Here is a 16,866-nt window from a genome sequence, read left to right on the forward strand (position 1 = left end):
GATTTACAGACTTTCAAATTATCAACAAGATTAAAATTCCTCAAACTGACCTGCAGACCAGACAAACTTTGGTTGACTGTGATCAGTGTGATACTCTGGGTCTCCTCTTCCAGCTCTGCACACATATCCTGCTGTGTGTGTCTGTCCATGAATGATGTAGGAGTCCTGTGCAGTCCCACTGCCATCAGGTAGCAGCTCATAACTGGAGGATTTCTCTGATAGATCAGGAACAGCTTTATACCAGTAGAAGCTCCATCCTGCAGACGGATGTTCAACCTCACAGTTCAGAGTTACTGAGGCTCCAGGACTCAGCCATGATGGAGACACAGTGAGGACAGGACGGGGTTCATCTGTTCAACAAAGATTTTCTCTCAATCTTTCGTCTCTTAACTCTGAATTCAATGTCACTAAAATGTTGGCTCACAAATATTTATGATGAACTTTAAGAGTGAGACTATCTAAACATGTCAAATATCTCAACATGTACTAATAAAAACACATTTTTACAAACTGTTTCTATTTCCAGGTTAAATGAACTATGACTCTACTTACTGCCAGAAACTGTCAGTGTGACTGAATCACTCCACTCTGTTGTTTCATGCTGTGAACTTTTCATTCTGCCCTTACAGCGATAGTTTCCACTGTTGGATGATGAAGCAGATCTAATCCTGTATTCATTTTGATTTGGAGCTTTTATCATGCTGTTTGTTTCCCACTCATAATCCCACTCAGTGTCTCCTCCATGGATCTCACATCTGACAGTGATCGTCTCTCCTCTGTGTATCTCAGACCAGTTTGGATACAGAGTCACAACAGGCCTGTTTGAGGCTGTTACTGTTCAAGAAAGTACAATAAAAACACATGAATGTCAAAAATGTTAATGCCTTTTGTTCTTCATCTTCCTCCTTAATCTCTTCATCTTCCTCCTTAATCAGGAATTTATCTGACTTCATGTTAAACTGACCAGTTTTCCCAATCCTGACTGACTGGCTGTCCTCTGTGTAGTAAACTGGGTTTCCTCTTCCTCCTCTGCACCTGTAGAGTCCTTCCTGTGAGACACTGATTTGTCCATTTGAGTGGAAAACTGCATCTTGTGTGGTCAGGGCTTCAGAGGATTTCTCATCTCTGTACCAGTAGTATTTCCATCCAGATGATGATGATGGGTTCACAGAGCAGGTCAGGGTCACACTGCCCCCTACTGGAACAGCTGTGTTATCAGCTCTCAGTTTGGCCTTTGGTTTATCTGCAGTTCAGTTTAGAAAAAGAACAAAAGTCAATGACTGAATCAAACCAGTTGAAATAACTTGGTGGAAATATGGAAATAATAAATATGACATAACTTTAATGGTGAAGCTGCAACAAACTGTACAACTATCACACAAACACAACACTAATCTTTCATATTTAATTTGCTGCATTTCTAAGTTAAAAACACACATGAGGAACAATCAGTGGATTTAATGTTTCTTAGTGGATGTGGTGGAGCAGCTGAGACAGATCCAGCATTTGTTCTGCATTTCATCTTTCATGTATTAGAGCTGCACAGCAGAGAAGTTACTCTCATATGTTTTGTTCTCTTCACTGTGAATAAAAAGCTGCTGTTCAGGTTTTTGTTGTTGGAATAAAAACTAAACATTTTACTGACCAACATGAAAGACAGTTATAAAGCTGTAAGAAAGAAGAAGTGCTTTTTCCTTATTTAGATACTCTGGATGAAAGATCTTACATGATACAGTCAGTGTGATGATATCACTCCACTCTGAGAAGAAATAGTCCCTCCTGCCCCGGCAGCTGTATCCTCCACTGTCAGACTCAGTAGCTCTGATGATTCTGTATTCATTGGATGTTGGAGGTGTGTTTAACTTGGCTGCTCTCCATTCATACGTCCACTGAGCTCCTTCACCTCCCTGAATCTCACATCTGACAGTGACTGTCTCACCGCTGTATATCTGAGTCCAGGATGGCTGCAGGGTCACAGTGGGCTTACTGGGAACTGTTCACAGACAAATATCCAGTTAGACACAAATAGAAACATAAAAATTCTGCTGTTTAAAACATGAGAGTAACGTGAGTGAAAAAAATAAACCTCCAACAGGCTACAGGGTTAAACCACACCTCGGGCCAGTCTGACCACTGATAACTGTTTTCATCACGGCCACATCCCACTTTGTAAAATAGCTACAAACAGCACAAAGACAGTGAAAACCAGGCCACAGGCAGGACTGCTTCATCAGGATGTGCTGAGATATTTTCAAACACCCTGACCTGTAGCTGGTTTTTGATAGCATACTGTGCTACATGAAGAACTGTATAGCACAGCTGCACAGTAGCACAGAGGAAATAGCTCCACAGGGTTATACAGGTCACCCAGAGGATAGTCGGCCATCCTTTGCCCTCACTTGAAGACCTGCACAGCTCCCGCAGTCTCAGGAACACGAAGAAAATCCTTCAGGATCCATCTCACCCAGGTCATGCACTGTGTGAACGTCTACCTTCAGGCAGACATTTCAGAGCCATAAAGACAAGAACTAACAAACTAAGGAACAGCTTTGATCCCTCAGCCATCACCATGCTGAACACTGAACAATCAGATCCAACACAACTCTCATATACAGTGTTTACATTGTTACAGCACAGTCTCATGTTTACACCTGCAGGTACGGCTGGTGTTTACATCAACACTGTAACACAGAAACATTTGTTTTGTTGTTTGGTATTAAAACAAAATCTGAAACTTTTCACTCCAAGGTCTCATTTTTCTTATTTATTTTCTTATTTAAGGGTTAATAAACTCACAGCTATATGACCTCTAGAAATAAAATAATTAAACTCACGAGTTTCTCTAACTGTGATGTCACTGCTGTCCTCTGTGTAGTAAACTGGATCTCCTCTCCCTCCTCTGCAGTGGTACAGACCTCCTTGTGAGACACTAATAACTCTGTTTGCTTCATTTCCTCTCATGAGCTGAGCTTTAGAAGAGACTGAATCACGTCTGAACCAGTCAAACTTCCAGCCAGCAGAGCCCTCCACAGAGCAGCTCAGTGTCACACTGCCCCCTGCTGGTATGACTGAACTTTGTGCTGTCAGTGTGGCTCTGGGTTTACTTGCTGTTGAAGAAACAAAAAGTAAAACATTAAATCATTACCAAGAATACTCTTGTCACAGTACTGATCAAACTTTAAACATTCGCTGAATAATTAATCTAAAAACATAAACAGAAATTGCTAATCCTTCATGTAGTCATGGGAGTAGAGAACTGGATCACAGTAGTCCCAGTCCTGGGAATTGTTAGTCCACTTGCTTATTAATCCTGTTTATTGGTTCTTGCACTCTCGCTACGATCAGCTGATTCCAGTTTGTATCAAAGGAGGAAAATGGTGGTTCAGAAATTACTTTTATTGTTCCTGCACAAAGGATGGGAACGATGGTAAAGTGGAGACTGCTGCAGGACAGAAACAACTGCATTAACGTGATCAACTGTTAACACAACTTCAGCTCTTCAAAGTACCTGCACAGACAGTACGCTAACACTAAGCTAGCCAATAACCCAGAGTGATGAATTTCAACAGGTAAGAAACTGATGAGCAGTCAGGCTGCAGCTCCGTTTCTACCTGTTCATGCCTCTACAGTAGAATCACCATGACGACCGATTTAAAGTCTCTTTGTGCTGATTTTGTGTAAGAACTTTTTTGCTTTACTATTTTTGAGAAATGATCCCAACACTGATTCCAACAAAGAGGGGAAATACCTCCAACATGCACAAACATTTGACCTCACAGCCTCTAATCTGCATGAATGTCTTTGATATTCTGCTTAGAGATGGTGGCGACTCTCAAAGTGGAGCCAATGAGAATCAATCAATTCTTATCAATTCCCATCCCTACCTGCATGTGACACATTAGACTGTTTAACAAACTAAAGATTTCACTGATTTATCATTCTCTTATCAAACTGTCATCTCTGTACATTCCTCTTTACATTGCTGATATTTTAAGAGCCTCCATGGTGTCTCTCCTTTCTGTTTGCACAGTGAGAAAAACTGTTGTCCTGAGCTGCCTGCAGACAGCTGGATCATTGTTGGAGTTTTCCTGTTAAGATAGATGTAAACATTAAAATGTGAAATGTCAGCATGAATCATGGTCCAACTCACATGAAACTGTCAGTCTGAAGGCATCACTCCATCCTGTTAAGAGATAGTCACTGCTACCCCGACATCTGTAGTCTCCACTGTGGGACACTGAAACTCTGCTGATCCTGTATTCACTGGATGTTGGAGGGCTGTTTGTGTTGGGTGCTGTCCATTCATATTTCCACACCTTTCCTTCACCTCCCTGAATCTCACATCTGAGAGTGATTGTCTCACCAGTGAATATCTGAGACCAGCTGTGCTGCAGTTTCACAGCAGCCATAACTTTCCCTAACAAACAAATAAATACAAATATTAAACTGAAAAAATCATAAATCATATTTATAAATTGTTACTTGAGTTTAATCATGATGTTTCGTTTTATTTCACAACAAAATTTCACCCTCACCTTGTTTCTGAATTGTAACTGCAGCACTGTCCTCTGTGGAGAAAACTGGATCTCCTCTCCCTCCTCTGCAGTAATAGATGCCTCCTTCTGAAATACTGATCGTGTGCTCTGATGTTCCAGCTCCTATTTTCTGAGCTCCAGAAAACTCTGAATCACATCTGAACCAGTCAAACTTCCAGCCAGCAGAGCCCTCCACAGAGCAGCTCAGTGTCACACTGCCCCCTGCTGGTATGACTGAACTTTGTGCTGTCAGTGTGGCTCTGGGTTTACTTGCTGTTGTGTTTACAGGGAAAAGTTTATCAGATTGTCACTTGCTTCAGGAAGAACTTTGTTATAGTAATGATCACACTTTACACATTCACTCAGTCATTTAGCTTCTAGCACCAAACAAAAAATATTTGCCTGCATGTGACACATTAGACCAGGGGTCGGCAACATGCGCCTTTTTAGTCCTTATAGTGCGGCTCCGCGTGGTTTGGGAAAATAAATTAGAAGTATTTAGCTGAAGTGTATTTTATTTATGTTAGCTCTTTTTTAACTTGTAGTTCTAAATTGGAAGATTATTGTGATCTTGAAATATAAAAATACAATTATATTCTATTATTTTTTCATCGCTCAAAATAAGCGTCATACCTGCTGAAACGACATGCATTTATCGAGACTTTCAACCCCAGGTAGGCCAATTATGGATCTTTGGATCCACATTATGTCAGCAGCTGTTCTCCTCCGTGAACTATGTTAAAAACAAACACCGCTCACCCCTCACAGATGACATCTTACAGTCCTGCGTAAAGATGAAAGTGACTTCATACAGCCCTGATTTGCAGACGCTGTGCACAGAGGTTCAGGAGCAGAAGTCCCATTGTAAACATATCACGGCAGACCCAACGATGTTTCCATGAACACACTTTACAGCTTCTCTTTATTGACCACTTTTCACACACGGTTGCTGTACGCATACAGCCGGCTGTAGCTTTTCAGCTCACAGCCCGACACACACCAACAACAGCATAGAGAGCACAGACGTTAAGACGGCGAGGCATGATTGCGGGTGCCGCTCAGGTGCGTCCGCCTCCCCTGCAGCAGCGCTTCAGACCACACCCCGCCACACACATTGACCAGGTAAAATACATATTTAGGCAGAATTTTGCAAATACCTATTTTTCATCTTTTAGCAGCATAGTGCTTTTTTTCCAATTATTTTTTAAAAGTCAGGTCAAGGCTCCAAAAGCCCAAAGGTGATATAAGGCTGGAGGCTCAAAACAGTTTTTGTTTGCTACACGGATCATTTTAGTTCAGCTGGGTGTCTTTCCTTTTGTTATATTTCTTTAAGAGTTCAAAATGTGTTCATTACATAAATAACATGTAAGTTTCTCTGTAGCACTTCATGGATTTCATAAGCAACACACCTTAGTTGTTCACACAAAGCATAAAGGTAAAAAACAATATATACAGTGTTATCTTCATTTTAGATGTCAACAAGTATTTGCGGCTCCCAGTGTTTTCTTTTGCGTGGAAATTGCGTCCAAATGGCTCTTTGGGTGTAAAAGGTTGCTGACCCTGCATTAGACTGAGTGTCTTCATACAAAACTGCACTAAATTTCTGTACTTTTAGGTGACAGAAGGAGACATGTGGCCTGGTCAAAACACAGAGAGCTGCACTCTAAAAGATCTTTAAATATAGTAAACATACCTTGTGTGCCACAGACTGCTCCCAAACACGAGGGGACAAGTAATGCCTCTAAAACACTTAAGTTGGCTTTATTAAACGTTAGATCTTTAGCTGGGAAAACATTTTTAATTAATGATTTAATCACTGAGCACAGCCTTGATTTTATGTTTTTAACTGAAACTTGGTTGGACCAAAGTAACAGTGGAGCTGTTCTCATCGAGACGACCCCTCCTAACTACAGTTTTATCAGTGAGGTCAGGGCGAGCAGGAGAGGAGGAGGGGTTGCTGTCTTATTTAATGAATCATTTCAATGTAAGCAGCTATCTCCTGGAAGTTTTCAGTCTTTTGAATATGTGGCTTTACAGCTGAAGGCCCCATCCAAAGTTGTGTTTCTTAATGTTTACAGGCCTCCCAAATACTGCACAGACTTTTTTAATGACCTCAGTGAACTGCTGTCTGTGATCTGTGTTGATTTCGACTGTGTAATTATTGTTGGGGATTTTAACATCCATGTGGACAACCCTCAGGACAAAGGGACTAAAGACCTGAGTAACACTCTGGGCAACTTTGGGCTGACTCAGCATGTAACAGAGGCCACACATAACAGAGGACACACTCTTGACCTACTGATCTCCAAAGGCCTGAGCATTTCAAACATTACTGTGTCTGATGTGGGCTTATCTGATCATTACTGTGTTTTCTTTGAAAGTAAAATCTCAGCCCACACAAATATATCAACAGCAGTGATCACAAAACGGTGTATAACTGAAGACAGTAGTGAGATCTTTAACCAGGTCTTCCCATTAACCCCTGACCTGTCCAAAGGTTCAGTCAATGAGCTCGTCAATAGCTTTAATGCAAAAATGTTAAATGTAATGGATACCATTGCCCCCATTAAGGTGAAGGTTATCTCTGGAAGGAAAAAGTCTCCATGGAGAAACTCCACACTAGTGAAAAATGAAAAAAGAGAGTGTAGGAAAGCTGAGCGCAGATGGAGAAAAACAAACCTCCAGGTTCACTATGACATCTATAAAGAGAAACTTCACAATTATAATTTACAACTGAGGAGTGCAAGAAGGTCCTACTTCTCTGACATCATCACTAAAAACAGTCATAATGCTCGGGTCTTATTTTCTACAGTTGACAGGCTAACAAACCCTCCTGTGCCAGTGGCAGCTGAACTTCATTCAACCATGGCCTGCAATGACTTTGCCAAATTCTTCACAGACAAAATCCAAAAGATTAGACAAGCAGTTGGTACATCAACAGCAGATCCAGGATATGTACTGTGTCCACCAAAAAGCTGTTTAAACACCATCAAACAGTTTCACCCGATTAACAGCAAAGACCTGGAGGACATCTTAGGTCAACTGAACTCCTCCTCTTGCTGTTTAGATGTCCTGCCAACACGTTTTTTCAAAAAGGTCTCAAAGACTTTAGAGTCAGACCTGTTACAGATCGTCAACTTTTCCTTAATGTCAGGTATGTTTCCAGAACCACTAAAAACTGCTGTAATCAAACCTATACTGAAAAAGGACAATCTTGACAAGACACAAATGAAAAACTACAGGCCGATCTCAAATCTCCCATTTTTAAGTAAGATCATTGAAAAAGCAGTTTCTCAACAGCTCAATTACTTCTTAAAACAGAATAACTGCTACGATGCCTTCCAGTCAGGTTTTAGACAGAACCACAGCACTGAAACCGCTCTGACAAAAGTGTTTAATGACATATGTCTGAATACAGACAGTGGAAAAATGTCAGTTCTAGTTTTACTGGATCTCAGTGCAGCATTTGATACAGTTGACCACAACATATTACTCAAACGACTGGAGAACTGGGCAGGTCTTTCAGGAACTGTACTAAACTGGTTCAAAACATACTTAGAAAACAGGAAATACTTTGTATCAATAGGTAACTTCACATCCGAGCAGACAAGTATCACATGTGGAGTTCCCCAAGGTTCCATCTTGGGACCCCCTCTGTTTAACATTTACATGCTCCCACTGGCAAAGATTATAAAGAACAACAAAATAAACTACCACAGCTATGCAGATGACACACAAATATATATCACAATGTCACCAGGAGACCGAGGCCCTGTACAGGCTCTTGGTAAATGCATTGAGGAAATTAATGACTGGTTGTGCCACAATTTTCTCCAGCTAAACAAAAACAAAACTGAAGTAATAGTCTTTGGCGCCAAAGAAAAACGATTACAGGTCACCAGAGAACTTCAATCTATACATCTAAAAACCACAAACCAGGCGAGAAATTTGGGTGTAGTGATGGATGCAGACCTAAACTTAGAAAAACACATTAAGACAATAACAAAATCAGCTTACTATCACCTCAAGAATATTTCAAGGATAAAAGATCTGATGTCCCAACAGGACCTGGAAAAACTAGTCCATGCGTTCATCTTTAGTAGGCTTGATTACTGTAACAGCATCTTTACAGGTCTACCTAAAAAATCAGTCAGACAACTACAGCTCATTCAGAACTCTGCTGCTCGAGTCCTCACTAAGACCAAAAAAGTGGACCACATCAGTCCAGCTCTGAGGTCTTTACACTGGCTGCCTGTCCATCAGAGGATAGACTTTAAAGTTCTGATGCTGGCCTATAAAGCTCTGAATGGTTTAGGACCAAAATACATCAATGACCTCCTGACCCAGTATGAACCATCCAGATCCCTCAGGTCATCTGGATCCGGTCTTTTATCAGTTCCCAGAGTCAGAACCAGACATGGAGAAGCTGCATTCAGCTTTTATGCTCCTTATATCTAGAACAAACTCCCAGAAAGCCTCAGATCAGCTGAAACACTCAGTTTATTTAAATCCAGGTTGAAGACTCACCTATTCTCAGCTGCATTTGAATAAAGCACCAAATCCACACTTTTAAGCTTAAATTTCAAAACTTACACTAACTACTGATCTTATCTATTTCTGATTTTATCTGTTTTGATTTTATATACGTTTTGTTTGTTTGTTAAGCTTAAATTTCAAAACTGATTTTATCTACTGTTCTGATTTTATCTGTTTTGATTTTATATACTGTTTTGTTTGTTTGTTTGTTTGTTAAGTGGGTTTAGAGCTCTGGGTAGCTCCCCAGCTGGGTCTAGACTGGGTCTAGAGAGTATTTTAAATTCAGGGAATTTAAAATAGAAAGTAGCTCGTCCACAGTAGGACTGGTAGCTCCCCTTACGATAAGGGTTCAGATCGCGCGAACAGGTGTGGGATTAGAGCTCTGGGTAGCTCCCCAACTGGGTCTAGACTGGGTCTAGATAGTATTTTAAATTCAGGGAATTTAAAATAGAAAGTAGCTCGTCCACAGTAGGACTGGTAGCTCCCCTTACGATAAGGGTTCAGATCGCGCGAACAGGTGTGAAATGTGTGTGTTTAGTTAGTTTGTTTGTTTGCTTGTTTTAATCAATTTTAAATCATGCTTTTTATTTGTTTTTGTTTCTAATGTCTCTGTAAAGCACTTTGAATCACCTTGTTGTTGAATTGTGCTATACAAATAAATTTGCCTTGCCTTGCCTTGCCTACAGCTTCACTATTCAAAGACGAATGCTACACAAACAAATTACTTTTAGATGTTTTGTGTGCTCTCTGCATTTTCCTTTAATAACAGTCAAAAGTGACACTAAACTGAATGGTGTCTGTTATTGTGAGAGCACCGTGACCATCAGTCATCACTGACATGGTTCAAGTTTAGGTAGTTTTCTGTAATCCTATAATTTAATTTCCAATGATGTAAACAACTGATCGACATAGAAAAACTAAAAAATCAGAGAGGCTGACAGACTCCAATAAAGCCTCCAATAAAATGAGACCACATGGGAGTCTGTTGAGTTTTATTCAACTAAAAAAAAAGATGGAGTCCAAATGTCAGTTTTGGAGGATCTCGTTTAGCGCTGCCTCTTGTCTAACATCTGACTGATTACCGTGCACAGTAAGTCAGGACAGATCGATATTAGAAAATCGCTGCTATGAACTGATGGTACTATGGACGTGGGGCAGCCAGGTATCCCAGCATGAATTTCAACTCACAAGCAGCAATGTTAGTGCTCTACACTGTAAGTAAAGTTTTAAAATACCTTGTTTTTCTGTCTCCAAGTATGGAATTTTTTGGACTGTAAGGCACACTTAAAATTCTTTAATTTTCTCAAAAATCGACAGTGCACTTTATAATCCGGTGCGCTTTATTTATGAATTGTAGTTGTGCTTACTGACCTCGAACCGGTTTTATGTGGTACGTGGTGCTCATCAGTCAAAAAATGTTTTAGTACAACTTTGGTAAAAGCTACACCGCTTGATGGATTGTCGGAGCATCACGGCTACCACAGTCAGAATCCTCAGTAATCTGGATTAAAACTCAGCTTCAGGTACCAAATTCAAAAGAACACATGTGGCATCACTGAGAGTTAAAAATGGTCTAAATTCTTTCATCCTTAATAAAATGATCAGTGTTGATGCTTTGCTTGCTGTTGCTGGCCAGCTAGCTTTGCTAATTGTTAGCGGAAGGAATGTTCTGAGCTCACGATGCTACAAAGTATCCAGTCAGACAGTTAAACATGCTGTTCGTGGACACTGAAGACTGCAGCCTGTCCACAAATGGTTAAATGATCAGTTTTGAAATATAAACAAAAACTGTCTGTTATCATGTTTGAAAGTCTACTAGAATAAAAAATAATTAACATCTGATTTGTGATTTTATTTAATAGGCAGATGACTCATTTTCCCAATTAAAGGTTAGATTAACACAATAAGTAATTTGAAATAATCTGGATGAAAGATCTTACATGATACAGTCAGTGTGATGATATCACTCCACTCTGAGAAGAAATAGTCCCTCCTGCCCCGGCAGCTGTATCCTCCACTGTCAGACTCAGTAGCTCTGATGATTCTGTATTCATTGGATGTTGGAGGTGTGTTTGACTTGGCTGCTCTCCATTCATACGTCCACTGAGCTCCTTCACCTCCCTGAATCTCACATCTGACAGTGACTGTCTCACCGCTGTATATCTGAGTCAAGGATGGCTGCAGGGTCACAGTGGGCTTACTGGGAACTGTTCACAGAAAAATATCCAGTTAGACACAAATAGAAACATGAAGTCATTTTGAAGCCTGACTTTCTTTTTGCTGTTGTTCAGAGGAGAAAGATTTACTGCATCCTGGTGACATTTTGGCTGTAACTGAAGTTGGATTTAAAAATCAGTGTTTACGTTTATTTACCGTGTGGTACACGTGTGTGGTGGCCCACCGGTGTATCTGACTCACACAGCCTGTTTTCCACACACTCCACATTTATAAAGTGATCTACAAATCCTAACATTACAGCTAACAGCTGCATTTTCCCTTTGAAGAACCACTTACAGCTACAGAGACAGGGAGTGAAGGTGGACAGTATATCCTTGTTTTTATGGCAACAAATTTACCTTGAAAGTGGTGCAACTGTGTATAATATGATTCACAAGCAGAAAGTAAGATTTACAGATGTGTGCAGTGATTTGTGTGCAACTTTTCAGGTCTCCAGTTCACACAAACTATTGTACAAATGTGTCGACACAAACCTGAGTAACTGCTGATCATTGAGGCACAAATTTTAACGTCCAGATTGTTTTTCAGATTTCTTTCTTTAAAATTCATCGTCCATAATTCAGAGATGATAATAAATATACTTAATACAATACAAGATGTCTTAATAAGAAGAAGAGCTTTTTTACCTTTTAAGAACTTTTTAAAGAGGAGAAAAACAGCACAGGCCTGTGCAGGCCTACTTTAAATAAAGCATCATTCTGCAGGTCTGTTTGAGTTCAGAATAAGTAAATAAAATGTAGCTGTGGTCCAATAATTGTAAAATAAGAAGAATAATCATGAAAACTATTTGTATATAATTATGTCTTCAGTCCGTTTCAATGAGCGATCATCTTCTGTTGTTTTCATGCAGCCACGGGCAGCCCTGAGTATAAAATACATCAGCTCAGGGTCGAAAACATAAATATATTTATTGCACAATAACAGCATATCTGGTGATAATACACAGCTCACAACACCTTAAATACATGTGGACGAATCACCTGACACGCACAGATCACGTCTCGTGCCCACGTGGGGTTTTGAGTCTAATTTAACTGCCAGCTTCACACAGATCCACAAATGTGAGCTGCTTTCAAGTCCCGGTGTGAAACAAATGTGTACAAATCATTGCTTGTTGATCATGTCGTGCACATTTGTAACACCTTCAAGAGATATTTGTTTCCTTGTGGAAAGCAGACTTTGTCGTGTTGACGTGAGTGTCAGAACGGCAGGTTTATCTCCAGATCCACGGCTCTGACCCACGGAGACCTCTGGCTGATGCTCAGTGTTCTGAGTTTGGCTCGTAGCTGCTAACTAGCTTTCTGCTCTGGGTCAACTTATGGCAAAGTGCAGAGATGGAGAGAGGCGTGGGAAGGTTACAGCAGCACACTTTCTTCCTCTGGAGGCGGTGAACACAGTGAACAGCTGGATACTAACATGTGGCTCACAGCTGGGCCTGTCAGACTCTCTCTGGCTGCAGTAGCTGCTGCTATAAACACACTTTTCTTTTTCTCACTCTGTAAACTTCCTCCTGCAGATGTTACTCTCACTCGCTGCTTCGCACATACGCAGAGAGAGGCGGTCCCTGTCTTCACCACAACATTCAACTAGGGGTGCAACGATACTCGTATCGATATTGAACCGTTCGATACAGTGCTTTCGGTTCGGTACGCATATGTATCGAACAATACAAAATTTTTAATTTATTTTATCAACTTTCCTTCTGACGATGCTGTCTGTGTTGAGCTTAGCTTCTGTCTTGCTAGCTTGCGCTGCGCTCAGTGGATCTGCGCTCGACAGTGCAGCCTAGGCGGAGCAGTCGAACGCAGATTCACTGAGCGTAGGGCAAGCTAGCGAGACAGAAGTTAAGTGCTCGTTGCAACATGGCAAATTGAACCTCCCCCACCCTCATTCAGATGTGGCGTTTGGAACTATTTTGGTTTTCATGTGACGTATGACCCTGAAGGTAAGCGCGTCATGGACAAAAGTAAAACAGTATGTTGGATATGCCACGCAATGCTCAATTACATGGGTGGGAACTACTGCGTTAGCGCAGTTTGCTTGTTAACATGTTGGCCATCCAGGCCCACGCACGGGGCGATCCGCAGTGGCTCGTTAACGGAGATTTGCCGTGTTGTGGCGTTAACGTCATTTCAACGAGATTAACGCTGACAGCACTAGTGGGAACACAACGAATATGACTGCACATTTACTCCGACATCATCCTAGTGCAAAGACAAGTGGAAGCAGACAAAAACAACAAGCACGTATGCTACAAACTTTACCCGAGTCATTTAGACAGCCGTTAGCACATGATTCTCCTTATGGGGACCTGATATGTTTAATATGCTGCTGAGAATATAGCCCAGAAGAAGCGTATAGTATAGCTTTTATTTTGGAAAGAGCCATGTCTCTGTAATAAACTCTCTTTTCCAAAGATGAGTGATTCCTCAATCAGATATATATATATATTTTTTTTGATTACTTTGTTGTTTCAGCAACATTAAATTTTAAATCTGTACTTCTGAGTTAAAATATATATTTATAATTTTAATAAATGACAAATTAAAAAGGCATGAACATTTTTTTGTATCGAAAAAATATCAAACCGTGAAACCAAAGTATCGAACCGAACCGTGAATTTTGTGTATCGTTGCACCCCTACATTCAACCTGTGGCACGGAATACACGGAATACATGACCCATCAGGCCACTTTCTTAAAGCAAGGTTGGACTTTTATTTTTATTTTTCATTTTTTCACCCAAAGCTTGTTTTTATGGCTCTGTGGCTTAATACACAGTCTTTCATGTCCACTTAAAGTCAGTTTAATGTGAGGAAGCATTTAGAAAGAGAGGCCAAAAATATTTAACACAAATATTAAACACAATTTAAAGACTAACAGCAGCTAATGAGCAATAAATATGCAGTTTTTCTAGTCTTTTCTGGAGTTGATGCCACAAATTTTATTTCTACATTTCTATGAACGTGGCACAGGGAGTTGGGCGGCGCATCTCTAACTGGAAGGTTGCCGGTTCGATCCCTGGGCTCTCTGTCCTGGTTGTTGTGTCCCTGGGCAAGACACTTTACCCTACCGCATAGGGGCCGATGGCAAGATATGACAGCCTCACTTCTGTCAGTCTGCCCCAGGGCAGCTGTGGCTACGACTGTAGCTTTCCTCCACCAGTGTGTGAGAGTGAATGAATATTGGAATTTTAAAGCGCTTTGGGTTCCTTGAAAAGCGCTATATAAATGCAATCTATTATTATTATTATTATGAAACACATGGGAAACTTAAATAACAGAAAGTTTAAAACTCACAAGTCTCCACAACTGTTACGTCACTGCTGTCCTCTGTGTAGTAAACTGGATCTCCTCTCCCTCCTCTGCAGTGGTACAGACCTCCTTGTGAGACACTAATAACTCTGTTGGCTTCATTTCCTCTCATGAGCTGAGCTTTAGAAGAGACTGAATCACGTCTGAACCAGTCAAACTTCCAGCCAGCAGAGCCCTCCACAGAGCAGCTCAGTGTCACACTGCCCCCTGCTGGTATGATTGAACTTTGTGCTGTCAGTGTGGCTCTGGGTTTACTTGCTGTTGAAGAAACAAAACCATTGAAAAAATTAAATCATCATAAGAATACATTTCTTACAGCACTAATCACACTTTAAACATTCACAGAGTAATTTATCTACAAACACAAAAATTAATTAGTTTCCCTGCATGTGACACATTAGACTGTTTAACAAACTAAAGATTTCACTAATTTATCATTCTCTTATCAAACTGTCATCTCTGTACATTCCTCTTTAAATTGCTGATATTTTAAGAGCCTCCATGGTGTCTCTCCTTTCTGTTTGCACAGTGAGAAAAACTGTTGTCCTGAGCTGCCTGCAGACAGCTGGATCATTGTTGGAGTTTTCCTGTTAAGACAGATGTAAACATGAAAACATTAAATGTCAGCATGAATCATGGTCCAACTCACATGAAACTGTCAGTCTGAAGGCATCACTCCATCCTGTTAAGAGATAGTCACTGCTACCCCGACATCTGTAGTCTGCACTGTGGGACACTGAAACTCTGCTGATCCTGTATTCACTGGATGTTGGAGGGCTGTTTGTGTTGGGTGCTGTCCATTCATATTTCCACACCTTTCCTTCACCTCCCTGAATCTCACATCTGAGAGTGATTGTCTCACCAGTGAATATCTGAGACCAGCTGTGCTGCAGTTTCACAGCAGCCAGAACTGTTCAACAAACAAATAAACAGAAACAAATCATGTGGGAGCAAAAATACATTTAAATATATTAAGTCTTACTTTAATTTAAACATGAATTTGTTGCATTTCAGAAAAACCTATAAACATTCACCTTGTTTCTGAATTGTAACTGCATCACTGTCCTCTGTGGAGAAAACTGGATCTCCTCTCCCTCCTCTGCAGTAATAGATGCCTCCTTCTGAAATACTGATCGTGTGCTCTGATGTTCCAGCTCCTATTTTCTGAGCTCCAGAAAACTCTGAATCACGTCTGAACCAGTCAAACTTCCAGCCAGCAGAGCCCTCCACAGAGCAGCTCAGTGTCACACTGCCCCCTGCTGGTATGACTGAACTTTGTGCTGTCAGTGTGGCTCTGGGTTTACTTGCTGTTGATGTTACAGGAAAGACAAACATCAGACTGTCAGTTACTTCAGGAAAAACTTTGTTATATAACAAATAAAGATTTCAACATAAAAACTCAATAGTAAAAAAAATCCAATTTATTTTTATTAATTTACAATTTATGTATTTTTTTAATTCAGTAAGTGCTTAATAGGTCACAACCCTGGATGATGGGTTAAGAAGATGGATGGAGTTCAATAATAGATCTCAGGTTTCTCAGGTAGGTCGGTCCCTGATCTCAGTGTGATCATCACACTTGTTACAAACAGGCACCAACAGCACAAGAAAAAAAGTGTCTTCAAAGCAAATTTGATGAGAATCAACAACTGGCAGCAGCACACATGAGGACAGCACAGGTATCTCAGCTAACTGTTAGCCAGCTAGAGAGCCAGGAGCTAACACTGGATGTATATAACATGATGAAAACTTTATCAGAGTGAATCAAGAATCAGGTGAGACTGTTTTTATGCTCTGTCACCAAACTGTACTCCTAAATGCAGAGACAGGTGAACTATACACTGTTAGCTGATCTGAGGCCAGTTGATTGTGGTCGCTCTTATTATCAGATTTTTTGTTAATCTGTTTTTTATTTAAATGTTTGTTTTAAGGATCATGATCACATAAATATATATGCATAAAGATGCACAACCAGTGCACAGTCAGCAGCATTTATCAGTCATAATTCACACAGATGTTTTTCATACTGTATGCTATCCCCGACCCCAACCAGGGCTGTGATGTGATAACAGAACTCTTCTCTGTTGATGATCAGCCTTTTCTTTTTTCAGCATCTGTATTTTCCATCGTCAGACAGCAGCTCTGCTCATTCTGTGTTTATTGATCATGTTTGATCCACAACTTCAAATAAATTATAAAAACAAAATAATTGTGTCATAATTCTGAGCTGCAGTGGTGGAAACT

General features: G+C 40.5%; 1 protein-coding gene across 1 annotated transcript in view; it reads right to left on the bottom strand.

Annotated features, from left to right (window-relative positions):
* Positions 1 to 16,866, bottom strand: part of LOC146579893 (basement membrane-specific heparan sulfate proteoglycan core protein-like) — a 36,733-nt gene that overhangs the window by 3,420 nt on the left and 16,447 nt on the right. The window contains exons 6-14 of the mRNA XM_085268022.1: positions 15,657 to 15,929; positions 15,272 to 15,532; positions 14,608 to 14,742; positions 11,012 to 11,278; positions 2,835 to 3,107; positions 1,729 to 1,993; positions 965 to 1,248; positions 556 to 828; positions 51 to 350 (exon numbers count right to left, since the gene is read on the bottom strand). Coding sequence (XP_085124148.1) covers positions 51 to 350; positions 556 to 828; positions 965 to 1,248; positions 1,729 to 1,993; positions 2,835 to 3,107; positions 11,012 to 11,278; positions 14,608 to 14,742; positions 15,272 to 15,532; positions 15,657 to 15,929 — 2,331 coding nt within the window. The remainder of the gene's footprint in view (positions 1 to 50; positions 351 to 555; positions 829 to 964; positions 1,249 to 1,728; positions 1,994 to 2,834; positions 3,108 to 11,011; positions 11,279 to 14,607; positions 14,743 to 15,271; positions 15,533 to 15,656; positions 15,930 to 16,866) is intronic.

This window comes from Mchenga conophoros, linkage group LG3 (genome assembly GCF_057382185.1).
Source record: "Mchenga conophoros isolate Kocher_MC1m ecotype Shallow Benthic linkage group LG3, M_conophoros_male_GT1.1, whole genome shotgun sequence".
NCBI lineage: Eukaryota > Metazoa > Chordata > Actinopteri > Cichliformes > Cichlidae > Mchenga > Mchenga conophoros.